The sequence below is a fragment of the Malaclemys terrapin genome, chromosome 4 (genome assembly GCF_027887155.1).
Source record: "Malaclemys terrapin pileata isolate rMalTer1 chromosome 4, rMalTer1.hap1, whole genome shotgun sequence".
NCBI classification, from domain to species: Eukaryota; Metazoa; Chordata; order Testudines; family Emydidae; genus Malaclemys; species Malaclemys terrapin.
In genome coordinates this window covers 31,525,116-31,542,279 of record NC_071508.1, presented here as the reverse complement: position 1 = coordinate 31,542,279, position 17,164 = coordinate 31,525,116, and the positions used below count along the sequence as shown (strand labels likewise).

Sequence of the window (17,164 nt, the reverse complement as noted above, 5' to 3'; positions counted from 1 at the left end):
AGGAATGGGAGTCAGGACTCCTGGGTTTGTTGTTTTATTTTTACAAGCTCTGGGTGGGGAGTAAGGTCTAGTTCAGTTAGAGCAGGAGGAGCTGGAGGCTGGTCTTCTGGGTTCTAGCCCAGGCTCTGGGAGGGGAGGCGAGTCAGAGCAATGGGGCCCAGATGTCAGGGCTCTGTGCAGTGCCTGGCACAATGGGCCCAGATGTCAGGGGTCTGTGCAGTGCTTGGCACAATGGGCCCAGATACCAGTCAGGGGTCTGTACAGTGCCTGGCACAATGGGCCCAGATGCCAGTCAGGGGTCTGTGCAGCACCTGGCACAATGGGTCCAGATCTTGGTCAGGAGCCTTTAGGCACTACTGTAGTCACATATGATAACATTGCTCTAGAAGAAGGAAGCAAGTGCAGTCACAGCATGTAGGTAGTGATGACCCCTTGTTCCTCCCTCAACCTGTTCCCTGTGGGTACTGGAGCCAGAGCCAGTTACAGCCAGGTTTGACTGCTTTCCTGCTGCTGTCCCTGCGGAGCCAGCACAGCGACAGGAGAGAGAGCTGGATTGCTGTCTGCCTTGAGCATTGCTAGCAGAACCATGAACCTGCTGTTGCCCACTGCAAACTCTTCATTCTGGCTGCTGCATGAGAGGGAAGGAGCCTCCTGGACCCCAGGTGGTGACTGTAGGGCTGGTCCGTGGTTAGGGAAAGCAGCTTCATTTTGCTTCTAAATTGGGCATGTAGTTTGTCTCTGAGCTGGTGAGCTGCGATAAATGAAGCCCACGAGGCCACGGTGTCCCCAGTTCTCCTCTGAGCACTAAAATGGGAGGGAAGGGGGCAGTTCAGGCCATGGGAAGTAGAGAATAGCTGGAATATAGGAGCTCCCCCTGGGCTGAGATGCTAGAGGTGAACAGGGGGATCAGTATCAAGACCTTGTGCTGGTTCTGTGCTGCTCAGGGAGGCCCTCTGCCAGTGGGTTATTCCCTGGGGGCTGTCTCCACCCGTTTTCACCACGTCCCCTGCTGTACAGGGGCTGGATCACAACAGAGAATAGGGCTATAGAGCAGAACAGCACTTTAAGGCTAGATCTCGGGGCGGCAGCGGAGGGGGTGGGGGTGGCAAGAGCCCTGAAAGCAGCTGTGCCCCCCAGCCATGGGAAGCCAACTCCCAGCCACATGAAACTCTTGCTGCCAGCTGCCCCGGAAAGTCCCATGGGGCCAATGTTCCATTGCCCAGGGCGATTGACTCTCCACAGCGTCCTGCTGCCCATGGGAGCAGCAGCCGTGAGGGGTAGAGCATCCATCACCCTGCTGAATGGAACAGCCTGGCTGTCTGGTTAACAGAATGGAACAGCCTGGTTAACAGACTGGCTGTCTCCTCAACCCCAGCTGGAGAGGAGTCTCAGAGAGGAGGAAAAGATATAAAAATGAGGAACAGAGGCCCCAAATCACCTTTCCCCTCATCTGTACTCATGGCATCAACAATGTATGAAAGACAAAAGATGCATCATTGAACTGGGGGAGGGTTCCTGGCTGAAAAATCCAGCCAGACTGCTGTAAGCATACGGTGAGAGAAACCCTTTTGCTTTAAATTCACTTAGCTTGTTAAGTTAGGTATTAGTTTGCATCTTACCTTTTATTTCTTTGTAACCAGTTCTGACTTTTATGGCTCATCACTTGTAATCACTTAAAATCTACCTTTCTTTAGTTAATACATTTGTTTTACCTGAACCAGTGTGTGTTTGGATTGAAATGTTTGGGAACCTCCACTTGAGATAATGGAGTTTGTGCATATCATTTTCTATTACTGAAATGACAGACTTTCTATGAGCTTGTATTGTCCAGGAGGGTGCTGGGCAGTACAAAATGCACATTTGTGGGGACAAGTCTGGGACTAGGAATTTTCTGGTGTCATTCTGCAATATAATTCAGGAGCAGCAGGCTTACAGCACTCATATAATTCAACTGGGAGTAATTTACATGCTGGAGGCTGTGGGTGAACAGTCCGGGACTGGCTGTTCTCACAGCAAGGCAGTGTAAAAGGCACCCCAGATTTGAGAAATGAGGGGACACAGCTGTTCAACAGGCCAGATTGTATCCTGGGGAACATCACAACCCCATTGTTTAGTCTTTGTCTCTGTCCATCTGACATCCTTGGTCTATTCCCAAGTGACAGCCCCAGACTTTCTCCAGCAGCCAACCCTTAATACCCCCACCCAGGGCTGGCTCTAGCTTTTTTGCCGCTCCAAGCAGCCACGGGGAGTGCGTGGAGGGCGGTCAAGGCGGCTCGCAGGGGGTGAAGGGCGGTGCCCACCTGCTCCCTCCACCCATGGGCAGCCAGGCACTGCAGCCCTCTCATAGCCAGGCGAGAGGGGCTCCCCCTTCCGGCCTTGGGGTGCCTCTCCTGGGGGCTGCAGGAGGTGCTGGCTCAGCCGCTCCTTTAAAGGCGGCTCTGCCAGGCTGGGCTCAGAGCGGTGTGGGAGGCGGAGGCCGGTGCAGACGGCAGGGAGTGGCACGTCCCAGGGAGCCCGGTGGCACTGTGAGCGGCAGGGATTGCTAGTTCCTGCCCCCCCTGGCTGGGGTCCATGCCCCTGCAGGGTTGGGCTGGGACTGTCAGAGCCAGGGAGCCGGCCGGGGGCTCCGGAGCTGTGGACCGGGCGAGAGGGGCTCCCCCCTCCGGCCTTGGAGTGCCCCCAGGGGCTGCAGGAGGTGCTGGCTCAGCCGCTCCTTTAAAGGCGGCTCGGCCGGGTTCAGAGCGGCACGGGAGGCGGAGGCCGGTGCAGGTGGCGGGGAGTGGTGCATCCCGGGGAGCCCGGCAGCACAGTGAGCGGCGGGGATTGCTAGTTCCTGCCACCCCAGGCCGGGGTCCGTGCCCCTTCCGGGCTGGGCTGGGACTGGCGGAGTGTGGAGAGCCAGCGGACAGGGCTGCCAAAGCAAAAAAAAAAAAAAAAAGAACCACGGCAGGGCGGCCGGAATGTGCCGCCCCAAGATTGGCTGGAATGCTGCCCCTTACAGTGTGCCGCCCCAGGCACGTGCTTTCTAATCTGGTGCCTGGAGCCGGCCCTGCCCCCACCTCCACAGTTCTTAGTCTTTTGTTCTTCAGCCCGGGTTTTTACTTAGCTTCCCTGCTGAGAGTTAGGGAAACCCTTCTCCCTCTGGGTCCTTGGTTGCTAGGTGTCAATGTGCTGGTGACTGGGTTTTCCATTGTCTTTTTGGACTTTCCATTAATATGAGACTGGCCTCGGACACTCTTTTTTAAAATGACCCTGTCATTGGGTATATGTACCTCATGCCAGCCCAGCAACTAAAGGGTTAACACAGCCCTTGTTGCCTGCCCTCCTTGATTGGCTGCCTCAGCGCAGCTGGGACGATAAAAGGACTGGGAGGTGGTGGTGTGGTTCCTTGAGGAGTAAATAGGCCTGGAGGAGGGAGCTCTTCTCAGCAAGCTGCTCAGGGACAAAACCTTGGAAAGGGATAGCCTGCAGAACCTGGGGGGAGGTAAGTAGGAGCTTGTGGCATAGCTGGAGGTGATGAATCCTGATCTGGCTTACTTAGCTTGAGGGCCCTGAGTTGGAACCTACTTGAGTGGGTGGGTCTGGGTTCCTCCACTAACCCCCTGATCATAGGTGTGGAAACTAGGGATGTGGGGGGTGCTGCAGCATCCCCAGGTTTTGTGCAGGCCCACTGGCCCTGCACCTAGGCCTCCACTCTCCAGCCTGGGGCTTGGGTCCTGGTTGCTGGTCTGTGCTTGGGGCTCCTGCCTCAGGGCTCCACTCCCAGCCCTGGGGCCCTGTGTCTGGGACTCTGGCTCTGGTGCCTGTGGCTTGCACCTCAGCTGTTGGACCCATGCCTGGGGCCCTGCACCTGGCCTCCTGCTCCGAGGGCTCTGCTCTTGGTGTCCCAACAGCTGGCCCTGTGGCTGGGGCTCTGCTACTGGCCCTGTGCTCACCCCTAGCCTTTGCCTCCTTACCCCTGTCTGGGTCCCCCCTCCCAGAGATGTGGCACTGCTGCTGGCCCCAGCTGGGGGAGGGGTGTGGACAAGGGCAAAGGGGCTGGCTTTCAGCACCCCCACTGTTAAAAGGGTTCCAGTGCCACTGTGTGCCAGGCCAACTTCAGCTGTTATGCCCTATCTAGCCAGAGGGGGCACCATTGCACTAACACAACTCACAAACCCATACAGGCTCAGACAGTTAGGTGACATTCATACTTGTGTGTCTCAGCCTGCCGTGAGAGCCAACAGTCCTCCCCTACTCCCCCCATGGCTAACAATGCAACACAAGGGAAACTGCAACAGAGGGTCCTGTGGCACCTTTGAGACTAACAGAAGTATTGGGAGCATAAGCTTTCATAGGTAAGAACCTCACTTCTTCAGATGCAAGACTTGCAAGTGAGGTTTTTACCCCGGAAGCTTATGCTCCCAATACTTCTGTTAGTCTTAAAGGTGCCACAGGACCCTCTGTTGCTTTTTACAGATTCAGACTAACACGGCTACCCCTCTGATACTTGACAAGGGAAACTGAGGCTCAAAAAAATATTACAGAAAATTCCCACTTTGTCACATACTGAAACAGTCTTTTGTCCTGTCATAGATAGGGTGACCCCTTGTCTTTTTTTCTTTGTTTTCAGGTATTTGTAGTGGTTTCTGATGGTTTTCTATTGATAATCTTGGGCTGGAGCAAGGCTAGACAATTGAGCCTTACATTACCATTAATGAGGGAGGCATGACCACTCCTGCTTGAATGGGTTCTCACCAGACATATTATCCCTGGGAGACCATCTTCGACTGAGTCCCTAAAGCATACTTTCAATGTAGTTATGTTTCTTAAATTATTACCTGTAACTACTTGCAATGATTAGGAGTCTTGATAAGTCACGAGCTCTCTGTAGCTACCTTCCATGTTACCCTTTATGGATAAATGCTGGGCAAGACATGTTTGATGTAGTGAGTTTATCAGGTCTGAGATGAGAGTTGCTTGCACAGAACAGGGGACCCTTTGCCACGGGACCTTTGTGTCACTCCACCCCAATGGGGTGGTTCATCCCATTCCCTATAACTAGTATGTGTGCCAGCCTCCCCCAGCCCCATGGGGCTGATCAGCATCCCTCCATTGGAATCAAGGAGGCTAGGTACCCAGCGGGTGTAAACTGGTTGTAGATCTGTTGGAGTCAGGAGAGCCAGATCCCCAAATGGTGTAAATCAACCCTATCTCCATTGGAATCAATGGGCCAGATCCCCAGCTGGTCCAAATCAGCTGGAGCTGCAAGGGGGTTAAATCCCCAGCTAGTGTAAATTTGGCATTACTCCATTGGTGTCTGGGCCAGATCCCTGGCTGATGTAAATGGGTGCAGCCCTATTGGAGTCAATGGAGTGATGCCAATTTACTCCAGTTGGGGTTCTGTCCTGTTGTGCTGAGCTCTGGGTACCACACCACCAGAGTGAGATCAGCACACTGGTAGCTGCTCAGAGAAGAGCTCAGGTGACTGATTTGGGCGGATCCAGCTGATTTAGGGATGCAGCAATGAAGGGTGGTGGTGACACAGGATCTCTGATGGGTTAAACCCCCCCAGGAAGGAGGAGCTTAGTTTGACAGACAGGGGAATAACTAGAGTCATAGGATAGAACCTGAGTGAGGGACAAGGGGAGCGAGGAGATATTCTGGGAGGTGAGATGGCTTAGGCCATAGGATCTGCCTCTGGGGGAAGTGATGGGAGCCCCAATGGCATTGAACATGACTGGTCAAGACCATAGGAAATGTCCTGTTGGGAGATCAGTCCTGCCCTGGCTTTGTGGCAATAAGCTGGGTGGTCTAGTTGGTCCTTCCCATCTCTGACACCAAGGGGTCTTTGATGGGCATTCCCTTAATCAGATCTCCCTGATGGGAGAGGAAGCCTCACCCTCAGCCCTTTGCTCAGCCTTATCTGTTACTTTCAGTTAGTATTTATTATGCGTATTATCGCAGGAGCCCCAGCCATGGGCCAGGACCTCACTTTGTGAGGTGCTGTACAAACACACAACAAAGACGACACCACAGTCCCTCTTTGGGCTTATGCCCTGCAGAGACTTGTGGCTATGGAGTCTTGTGGATGGATTCAGGGAATTGGTCCATGGACATGGATGGGGGGACCCTGTGGATCACAGTGGTGGTAGTTGTGCAGGAGCCATGGCAAGCCAAGCCTGGTTGTGGTGGTGGGAGCAGTGCTGAGCCGAGCTGTGCTATTAAGAGCCGCGTGGGCTGGTAGCTGCCAGATGGAGCCAGGTGAAGCTGGGAGGAGTTAAGGCTATTGGACATGTACTCGTGCTCTGTTACAGAGCTGAGGGAGTGAATCCTGTGAGCTGGAACATGGCTCCTTCTCTACTCTGGTCTTATTCCATGTCAAACTATGCGGGGGGAGGCACTTGCCCTTCCTGTGGCATTATTCACCCCCTGGTGATGCCTGCTGCAAGGAGGGCAAGATCTGCCATCAGTCCTGGCTGTGTGGGAGCCGATGCCCATGGAGATGCTGGAGGGCGGTGCTGGCCCTGGGATGGGTGCAGGGCACTGGGGCATCCCCAGGAGGAGTGGGGAGCTGGCTAGGAGAGCAGGCAGCTCCTCTTGGGTTTCCGTTTGCGCTGGCTCTTCTGCATGGCGCTCAAGGCGGCACTGGAGGCCTCTGTGAAGATGTCGGTGATGTTCTCCTGGTATTTGGCTGAGCACTCGAGGTAGGTGACAGCATGCACCTCCCGGGCCATGGCCTCTGCCTGCAATAGGGGAGTGGTGTGAGACCTGCAGTGGGCAGAGGGTGGGGTCCCTGCTGAAGGCATGTCATGCCCATTGTACAGCCTGGGGCCTCCAGGATCCATTCCCATTGGGCATCACCTCCCCTACCACCATCCCTGGGCTTCCCCATGTCTCTGGCAGGGCCCAGGACATGCCCTACTTTGGCTGACCTAATCACTGCCTTGCCACAACCTCATCCCAGCAGGAGCTTGGCTGACCCCTGGCCCATTATCTCTGGGAGGGACTATTTTTCCTTCCTGAGGATTCAGATGGCATGTGCTGGCCAAGTAGGCTCGGGGGCGTGCAGGGGGAGGGAAGAAGAGGGCTGTCACCTTGTGGTAGGTGATGGGCTCCAGCTGGTCCTTGTGGAGCCGCCTCAGAAGGACCTTGTCCTTCCTCAGGTCAGTCTTGCAGCCAACCAGCACGATGGGGACACCCTTGCAGAAGTGATTCACCTCCGGGTACCACTGTGCAGGGAAAGAGATGGAGACGGGGGCTGAGCACTGGGATGGGAGACCCCGCATGTCCTCAGAGGCTTTGAGGGCGGGTCTGAGCCCCATGTTCATCCTCATTAAATCGGAGAATGGGATGTACCCCTAAGGAACACAATAGAGGCCAGCAGAACAGAGCTAGAGCAGGGGTGGGCAAACTTTTTGGCCTGATGGCCACATCTGGGTATGGAAATTGTATGGCAGGCATGAATGCTCATGAAATTGGGGATTGGCTGTGGGGGAGCTCCTGGCTACTCCAGTCCCAGCCTCTCCCAGCTGGGGGCACTGCAGAGAGGGGTGGGAGTGCTGGTTGGGGGGGAAGTTCCCAGCTACTCTAGTCCTTGCCCCTCTCAGCAGGGGGTGCTGCAGGGAGCAGGGCAGCAGCGCTGGCTGTGTGGGGAGCTTCCAGCTACTCCAGTCCCAACCTCTCCCCTTTGATCTACAGACAGCTTTGTTACCTTTGTGAGAATGTTGTCGAAGCTGTTGGGACTGGTGACATCGAAGCACATGAGAATCACATGGGCTCCTGTGTAGGAGAGGGGACGGAGCCTGTCGTAATCTTCCTGCCCTGTGAGGAGGAGATGAAGGGGCGGGGTACTTAGTAACCTCCAAGTGCAGGGTCCCCAACCCTCCCTGCCCATCCTCTGTATGTGAGAGGGGATCTAGCCCTCAGGGACAGCTAACCATTCAGCCACCCACTGGTGCACTCACACATACACCTGTATTCTGACACACACTAACACATGCTGATACATATGCGCATGCACACTCACATGCACAGATGCATGTACATAAATGTACTCTCTAGCACACACACAAACTTACACTCTCTGCCACTCCAAATAGGCCCTGGCCCTGCCCTGCAGAGAGCCCCCCCCAATAGCTGGCAGAAATTTGAGAAGTGGTGATCCATAACTCCTTCTAAGTGCCAGGGGAATCCCCTCTTGGCTCTTTTCTCCTTGGCCTGCCTGGCATTGTTCTGGCCGGTCTGGGTTCAAATCCCTGCTCTGCCACAGACTTCCTGTGCAACCTGGGGTGAGTCTCTTAGCTGCGCCATGCCTCAGTTTCCTCATCTGTACAATGGGGATTATAGCAGTGCCCTACCTCACAGGGGCATTGCAAGGATAAATTCACTAAAGATTGCGAGGAGGTCAAATACTGTGGAGATGGGAGCCAGATAAGTATCTAAGATAGCCTTCTGCCCCCCCCCATTCACCCATGCCCAGAATCCCCATCACTCCACACACCCATTATCTGAACGATACATTGCAAAAGCAGGGCTAGGTGTGATGAGTCATGATTTTTATCATGACAGCTGGTATTTCTCTAAAAGCTCCAGCTCCTGGAGTCATTTGATTAGGGGTGACTCTCCTCTAAATTTAAATAAAGAGGAAGGTTGTAGCCCTTATGGAGTGAAGGAAAGTCTGACAAGTTAATGGCTCAAAAACCAGAAAGAAAAGAGCTCCCAGTTTATTACTGATCTCATGATTTTTGAAGCTGATCTTGTGAATTTCTGAGGCCTGGCTCCTGCTGTTGGAAAGGATGGGGGGCCAGCAATCCTGGGCTGTATCACTTGAAGCTCAGGGTAGGGGACAGAGCTCAGGATGCCAACAGCAGAATCCAGAAAGAACTTTGATCCCATGCTGCTGAGGTGGGCCTGTGGGGAAAGGGGCCCTTCTGTTTGCAGGAAAATGTTTTAAGAAAATGTGTATGCTAATAAAAGCCAACTACTGATTTGCATAATATGCCACACCCCAACACACATGCATAGTGTATACAATCTTAGTTCCAAGTGATTTGCATAGCAATCTTAGATCCAAGCCTTGCCCCTTTGACTCTCAACTGTTCCTGACTACTGTACCCCTTTTAGGAGTCTGATTAGTCTTGCCTACCCCAAGTTTCACCTCACTTAAAATGATGTGCTTACAAAATCAGACAAACATACAAAAGTGTCACAGCACACTATTAGTGGAAAATTGCTTACTTTCTCATTTTTACCATATGATAAAATAAATCAATTGGAATAAAACTATTGTACTTGCATATCAGTGTATAGTATACACAGCAGTATAAAGAAGTCATTGTATGAAATTTTAGTTTGTACTGACTTTGCTAGTGAACATAACGGCCACACTCGGTCAGACCAAAGGTCCATCTAGCCCAGTATCCTGTCTTCTGATAGTGGCCAAGGCCAGGTGCCCCAGAGGGAATGAATAGAACAGGTAATCCTCAACTGATTCATTCCCTGTCACTCATTCCTAGCTTCTGGCAAACAAAGGCTAGGGACACCATCCCAGCCCATCCTGGCTAATAGCCATTGATGGATCTATCCTCCATGAATTTATCTAGTTCTTCTTGAACCCTGTTATAGTCTTGGCCTTCACAACTTCTTCTGGCAAAGAGTTCCACAGGATGATTGTGCATTGTGTGAAGAAATACCTCCTTTTGTTGTTTTTAAACCTGCTGCCTATTAATTTCATTTGGTGACCCCTAGTTCTTGTGCTATGAGAAGGCCCAGGACTTCCTTATTTACTTTCTCAACACCAGTCATGATTTTATAGACCTCTATCTCATTCCCCCCCCCTTAGTTGTCTCTTTTCCCAGTCTTATTAACCTCTCCTCATACAGTAGCTGTTCCATACCCCTAACCATTGTTGTTGCCCTTTTCTGAACCTTTTCCAATTCAAATATAACTTTGAGATGGGGCAACCACATCTGCATGCAGTATTCAAGTTGTGGGTGTACCATGGATTTATATAGAGGCAATATATTTTCTGTCTTATCTATCCCTTTCTTAATGATTCCCAACATTGTTTACTTTTTTTGACTGCTGCTGCACATTGAATGGTTGTTTTCAGAGAACTATCTTGAAAGTGCTTTTTATGTAGCCTGTTGTAAAATGAGGCAAATGTCTAGATGAGTTGATGTACCCCCTGGAAGACTTCTGTGTACCCCTGGTTGAGAACCACTCTCCCACACACGTGTCCATTTCTAGACTCAAATAAACTGGTTAATTTTTTTCTCAGGATGTTGGCTCCCTCTACTGTTCACATTGGGAGTAGAAGGATCATACATCCCATCCTCTCCCTGTACATACAGTAACTCCTCACTTAAAGTCCTCCTGGTTAACCTTGTTTCATTGTTAGTTGCTGATCAATTAGGGAACATGCTCATTTAAAGTTGTGCAATGCTCCCTTCTAAGTCGTTTGGCAGCCGCCTGCTTTGCCCACTGCTTGCAGGAAGAGCAGCCCATTGCAGCTAGCTGGTGGGAGGCTTGTAACCAGCGTGGACTGGCAGCTCCCTGCTCCCCTAAGTTCCCTGTGCTAGCAATTGCAGCTGTCCCTCCCCCCACTTTTTTTGTGTGGAAAAATTGGAAAGAGTCCAGTAGAGAGCAACAAAAATGATTAGGGGTCTGGAGCACATGACTTATGAGGAGAGGCTGAGGGAACTGGGATTGTTTAGTCTCCAGAAGAGAAGAATGAGGGGGGATTTGATAGCAGCCTTCAACTACCTGAAGGGGGGTTCCAAAGAGGATGGAGCTTGGCTGTTCTCAGTGGTGGCAGATGACAGAACAAGGAGCAATGGTCTCAAGTTGCAGTGGGGGAGGTCCAGGTTGGATATTAGGAAACACTATTTCACTAGGAGGGTGGTGAAGCACTGGAATGCGTTACCTAGAGAGGTGGTGGAGTCTCCTTCCTTGGAGGTTTTTAAGGCCCGGCTTGACAAAGCCCTGGCTGGGTTGATTTAGTTGGGAATTAGTCCAACCCCCTGCTCAGAGCAGAACCAGATGACCTCCTGAGGTCCCTTCCAACCCTGATATTCTATGATTCACTGCCAGGTGCTGCTCCTGCCCTCTACCTTGGAGCTGCTCCCAGAGACTCCTGCTTGCTGTATGTGGGGAGTGGGGGGGGGGGGGCGCTAATGTCAGGGTGTCCCACTCCCCCCTGCTCCTGCACCCTGCTTACCTCATTTCCATAGAACAGGGGGTACACACAACAGGGTTCAGGACAGAGGGAGCTTCCAGGCAGCAGCTGTGGTCTCAGTAAGCTGATCTAATTAACAAGGCAGTCTACTTAAGAGTGGGGTCAGCTACTTAAAGGGGAAATGTGCATCTCTCGCTCTCACACATGGTGTGTCTGTCTGCTATGCTCTCTCCCCTCCCTCCATGCCTGCTGCCTTGTAGAGTGAGGCTACATTAACAATGAGTTAATCCTTGAGGGCTCAGCCAAATGCTAGTTCATCATTTAGCAGTAAGGCATTCCCTGCAAAATATTCCACCTTCTGACTTCACCACCTCAACCCAGCTTCACAATCATCATCGCTGTGTACCAGTATTAAATTGTTTGTTTAAAACTTATAGTGTGTGTGTTTTTATATATGTCTTTTTGTCTGGTGAGAAGTTTCCCTAGAACCTAACCCCCTCATTTACATTAAATCTTATGGGGAAATTAGATTCACTTAGCAGCGATTTGCTTAAAGTTGCATTTTTCAGGAACATACCTACAACATTAAGTGAGGAGTTAGTGTACCTGCTGTGTCCCACAGATTGATTTGCACCGGCTTTCCGCCAATCTGGAAGGAGGCAGAGTACTTCTCAAACACGGTGGGGACGTAGACCTGGGAGGAGAAAGGAGGGGAGAGTCATTGTGCTGAAAAGAATGACAGTCAGCCATCACTACTGCTCAGCAGGTTGGCCCATGGGGAGTTAGTGTTCATTCCTCCTTAGACTGATAGATGCTTCTCTATCTAAAGTTCTCACATGACCTCCATTGCTGTAATAATTGACTGCCTAACAATCTAATGTATTTATCCTCACAACACCCTTGTGAGGTAAGGAAGTAATACCACTGCTGTAGAGATCGGAAACTGAGGCACCGAGCGGATCAAGGTCACATAGGAAGCTCTTTGGAAGGGCAGGGACTTGAATGGAGGTCCCAAGGATGGCCCCTAACCACTGTCCATTCACTGCAACAATGTGTTTTCCCTTCTCTCCCCCCACCCCCAATGTGATGTACTAGGGGCCAGGATGCTTGTGCTGTGTCTCCCTGGGTTTTTAATAATTGTTTTATTTACATGTAGAGATGAACCAATATTGATTTTTCAGTTCATGGGCTGAACTGAAAGGAAAAAAAAATCAGTTTGACCCAAAATGGATTTTTTGGGGGGGCTTTTCTCATTGAAACACAAACCAAAAACAAACACAACCACCCCCAACCCTCCTCCTCCAGAAACCAAACCCCTGAAATAAAATTCATCTTGGATCAAATGGAATGTTTCATTGGAGCTGGGATATTTCCCTCCCAGTGTTTTGTTTCATGATGGATTGTATTGGGGTGTGTTTCACCCTTTTTTCATTTAAAAAAAAACTGTTTATCATTTTAAATGAAATGCTGTTTTGAAATGAAAAATTGAAATGGTGAAATGCAACATTTTCCCTTTTATTAAAAAGCCTTTTTGCCCCTAATTTTTTGGAGGGGATCTGAAACTGGTCACTGAATTTGAGCAAAGTTGGTGAATATTTTCGGTGCTCTAAAATATACATTTTGTAGGCAAATTTAGTATTCACTGAAATTGTTTCCCAGATCTATTTGCTTATCAGAGACACCACCCCATTGTGCTCAGCCCTGTACATGTATAACAAGGAGGTGGTTCTGGCCCCAAAAGGTTTACATGCCAAGCGTGAAGTCAGAGAGGATGGGTGGCTGCCACAAACACAGTGAGATGACCATGGTGAGTGGAACCCACAGTGACCATAGATCCCCAGTTGCTTGGTGGTTGGTGTCATTTGCAGGCCATGCAGCAGAGGTGGGTTTGAAGGAGAAGAACGCGTTGGCTTTGTGTATTCTTCCAAGCTGCCTCTCCACCATGCAAGAGGCACAGCCTGAGAGCAAGCACCAAGGTGCTAGTGGGGAGATGTGGGCAGTTCTTCAGGTGGAAGAGGCGCCAATATAGAGTGCCCCAAAGCATGTGCCAAAGAAGAGCTCTGTGTGAGCTCGGAAGCTTGTATCTTTAAAAGATATTCCCTCACCCACCTTGTTTCTTTAATACCCTGGGACCAATACAGCTACAACAACATTTCATATGGTCTTTTTTGAATCGCCCTATAGCATTGAATAGGGCATGATACCCCTGCTAGAGAATTCTATAAAACCAGTCACAAAAGCCTTTAGAAAATGTTTCATTCTCCATTGCTTTCTATAGTCGGTTTGTAGAGGAATTCCTACAGAGCCCCCGTTTCCCACCCCACTAAATTCCATAGGATTTGCCCTGAAAGATTAAGAGAACCTTTGTGTTTTTGTTTTTGTTTTTTGTTTTTTCCCCACCAGCCCAAGAAACCTGAAGTAGCTCTGTGTCCTTCTGGCTGGGCTCCATTTATGAAACCACTGCGATAGGTCTGATGGCCATATTGGTATACACATGCTACAGCAAACTGCCTGGGCTAGTTAAGGTCTAGACTAGACCAACTTTCTGTTTAAAGCTCAACTCTTCTAAATGCTAGAAAATCCTCCCAGTTACTTAGGTTGCTTTGACATTTTGTGTACTTCGTGGAGGAGTGGGTACAGTTAGTGAGCAAAATTTGGGGTCATTTCCCCAAGGGGTTACTGAGTTTATACTAGTGCAGCAGTTCTCAAACTGTGGGTCAGGACCCTGTTTTAATGGGGCCACCAGCACTGGTGTTAAACTTGCTGCGCACCCCACCCTCCAGGGTGGTGGGACTTGGGTGGGCTCAGGCTTCATTTCCCCCCTCCTGAGGTCGTGTTGTAGTAACTTTTGTTGTCAGAAGGGGGTTGCAGTGCAATGAAGTTTGAGAACTGCTTTACTAGTGTAACTGCCCCCACTAGGGGGTTATACAGCATGATCTATACCAGTACAGCCAGAGCAGCACAGCTACAACTTATCAGAGGGGTAGCCGTGTTAGTCTGAATCTGTAAAAAGCAACAGAGGGTCCTGTGGCACCTTTGAGACTAACAGAAGTACTGGGAGCATAAGCTTTCGTGGGTAAGAACCTCACTTCTTCAGATGCAAGACGTCTTCAGATGTCTTGCATCTGAAGAAGTGAGGTTCTTACCCACGAAAGCTTATGCTCCCAGTACTTCTGTTAGTCTCAAAGGTGCCACAGGACCCTCTGTTGCTTTTTACAGCTACAACTTGTGTGTGCAGCCAATGCCTTACGGCAGCTCAGCATGTAGCTGGGAAGTCTGGAAATGCCCCGGTTCACTGCTGGAGGTGACCGGGACAGGCTGGGATCTCTCCAGCCACCGCCGGCTGCCAGGACAATCCTGTCTGGGTGAGCTCCTGCTTGCTCCTTGGGGAGGGTGTTTGCTGGTGGCCTTAGCAGAGCAGGTTCCCTGGGCAGGGAGAATGTTGTCACGAGGCCAGGACTCTCCCCAGAGCAATTGCTTTCACTTCCCTTGGCCAGCTGGGCTCCTGCAGAAAGGGGGAGTTTCCCTCTGCCCCCAGAGGTTCCTGCCCTGCTTTGCTCCACAGAGGGCTTACTCAGAGCACCTGGCAGGGAGAGTGGGGCAGGGAGCTTGTGTCAAGGAGGGGCTGCTCTATGGACCAGGGGTTTGACCCAGTGAGGGAAGAGGTTATCTTGGAGACAGAACAGGTGGGCCAAGCATGGCTGGTTGGAAAGCTGTGTGAGGGGGTTCTCTCTGGGTTTGGGTCTCCCAAGGGAAGCGGTGCATGTCTGGACTGGGACATGGTTTGGATCCCATTGGGGGGGGGGGAGAAGCATTGGGTGGTCTCTCTGGGGCAGGGATAGGGTCCCATGGAGAAGCAGTGAGGATGGGGTGGGGGAGGCCTCTCTGTGGTAGGGACAGGGTCCTATGGGGACCCAGTGTGAGGGGAGAGGGGTCTCTCTGGGGTAGGGTCCCCTAGGTGGAGCAGTGTGAGAGGAAGGGTCTCTCTCTCAGGCAGAAACAGGGTCCAATGGGGGAGCAGTGTGGGGAGAGGGGGAGTTCTTACCCTGGGGAAATCCCCCTTGGCGAAGACCATGAGCAGGGAGGTCTTTCCACAGCCCCCGTCCCCCACGATCACAGCTTTGATCTCGGTGGGCCCCGTCTCCATGCCCCCTGCTGTCCAGCTCTGTGCCCCGTCTCCTTGCTGCATCTCCAGGACCCTGTGCCTAACAGCCCATCTGGGGGGCTCTACCTGTCTTTGTTACTCAGCTGCCCTGAACCACCACCTGCCAGTGGGCACCATCCCAGAGCCTGAGACCTGGATGGGGCAGGATTCTTTTCCCCCCTCGGATCACGCCTGAGCCTGCCCTCTGTACGGTGAGTCGGTGACCTATGCTCTCCAGGCCTCCTCCTCCTTCCCAAGAGTCCACCCCCCTCTGAGCTACTCTTGGCTCTGAGACTGCAGGCGACACTGGCTTCTGCCCTACACCCAGCTCTGGCAGGAGGGTGCGGCTGGGAGCCAGAGGGGTGTGGCCTCCCATGGGGTGGGGAGAGCGGGGGCAGGTGTGGCCAGGAATGTGACTAAGGCCAAGGGGACAGGTTGGCACAGGAGAGAGTAAATAGTGACACACATGCACACACGCTCATTCTATCTGGACTCAGGCATGGCAGATTTTTTTTTTTTTTAATAATTTCAAGGGATAGTATCGATGTTGATATTTTAACATTTTGTTCCCCGCTTTGTATAGATTTAAATTTTCAATTGTGGGAAATCCTGGGGCCATATGTCACACAATGGGGGAGGGGCCCAGGCAATCATTTAATGGCAGTAGATGCTGAGATTCAAAACAATAAAGCTTTGTAACTGTTAAATCACAAATTGTCAACCTCATGTATCAGAATATACCAACTCAAATCAGTTCTCAAGCAGCCATTTTCTTACCTTGCCCTGTTGTACATTTCACTGGTTATTGAAGGAAACAGTTCTTCTGTGGGGTGTGTGTGTAGGGTGAATTTGACATTTACCAACATTCATCAGTAAAAATAAAATCCTATTTACACTGCAGGTGGGAGGTGTGATTCCCAGTCCAGGTTGACCTGGTTAACCTGTGGAACTCATTGCTAGAAGAGGTTGTGAAGGCTAAAAGTCTAAAAAAAATTAAAAAAAGAATTGGATAAATTCATAGAGGTCCAGCAATCCTGTTACCCAAGATGGTTGGGGACACAACCCATGCTCTGGCTGTCCCTAGCATCTGGCAGTCAGAGGCTTGGGACTGGGTGACAGGGGATCGATCTCTTGATAATTGCCCTGTTCTGTTTATTCCCTCTGAAGCATTGGGCACTGTTGGAAGACAGGATACAGGGCTGGATAGACCATTGATGTGGCCATTGTTATGTTCTTGGGCAGACTCACACTAGCTCAGCTCGAGCTAGTGCCATAAATGTAGCAGTGTGGATGGAGTGGCCCAGATGGTGGCTTGGCTTAGCCAATGGAGCTGAGATCCAGAGGGCATGGTGGGCTCTACACTGCTATTTTTGCCATACCAGCTTGAGCAGAGCTAGTGCAAGTCTGTCTATTCGGCCTGGGTATCACAGCTCCTGCCTGCTGTGCTGACATACGCTCCCAGTCCACACATGTGCACCAAGACATCAACCCCCAAAGTTACACAATCACAAGTCAGGCCCCCAAGGATCAGCAGAGCCACTTTGAAAGCTGGAGAGTGGCCCTAAACCCAGATTTTTTTTTTTAAAGATCAAAAGATGAAAGACAATTTAATTTTTTTGAACTCCTCCTGCCCCACCCCCACAATGCACATGTGTGTGTCTCTCACACACACATAATCATAGCATGCTGAGACAGGATTCTGGCCCAGGTGGAGAAGCTCTCAGAGCACAGCTTCTCCCTGAGCCCCAAAAGTCTAATAGATTAATTCTGTGACCCACCTGCTAGCCACACACCTGCCCTTCCCTCAGACTCCATGTCCATGTCCCCTGCAGCTCCTAGGCCTTGATTCTTCACCCCCACCC

General features: G+C 51.2%; 1 protein-coding gene across 1 annotated transcript; it reads right to left on the bottom strand.

Moving 5' to 3' along the window:
- Window positions 1–5,908: 5,908 nt before the first annotated feature.
- Window positions 5,909–15,622, bottom strand: LOC128836482 (rho-related GTP-binding protein RhoF-like). Its single transcript, XM_054026804.1, has 5 exons — window positions 15,204–15,622; window positions 11,765–11,852; window positions 7,694–7,803; window positions 7,077–7,211; window positions 5,909–6,725 (listed from the first exon to the last, which is right to left on the bottom strand). Exons 1-5 carry the CDS (start codon window positions 15,345–15,347, stop codon window positions 6,558–6,560), a joined length of 645 nt encoding a protein of 214 aa, XP_053882779.1. The 5' UTR covers window positions 15,348–15,622; the 3' UTR covers window positions 5,909–6,557.
- Window positions 15,623–17,164: the final 1,542 nt, after the last annotated feature.

Excerpts from the sequence above, each read along its gene's own strand:
- LOC128836482 (XM_054026804.1), bottom strand. The coding sequence starts at position 15,347 with ATGCAGCAAGGAGACGGGGCACAGAGCTGGACAGCAGGGGGCATGGAG. Across the intron at positions 11,853-15,203 it reads CCAAGGGGGATTTCCCCAGG|GTCTACGTCCCCACCGTGTT; the intron begins GTAAGAACTCCC and ends TTCTCCTCCCAG. Across the intron at positions 6,726-7,076 it reads AGCCCATCACCTACCACAAG|GCAGAGGCCATGGCCCGGGA; the intron begins GTGACAGCCCTC and ends CCCCTATTGCAG.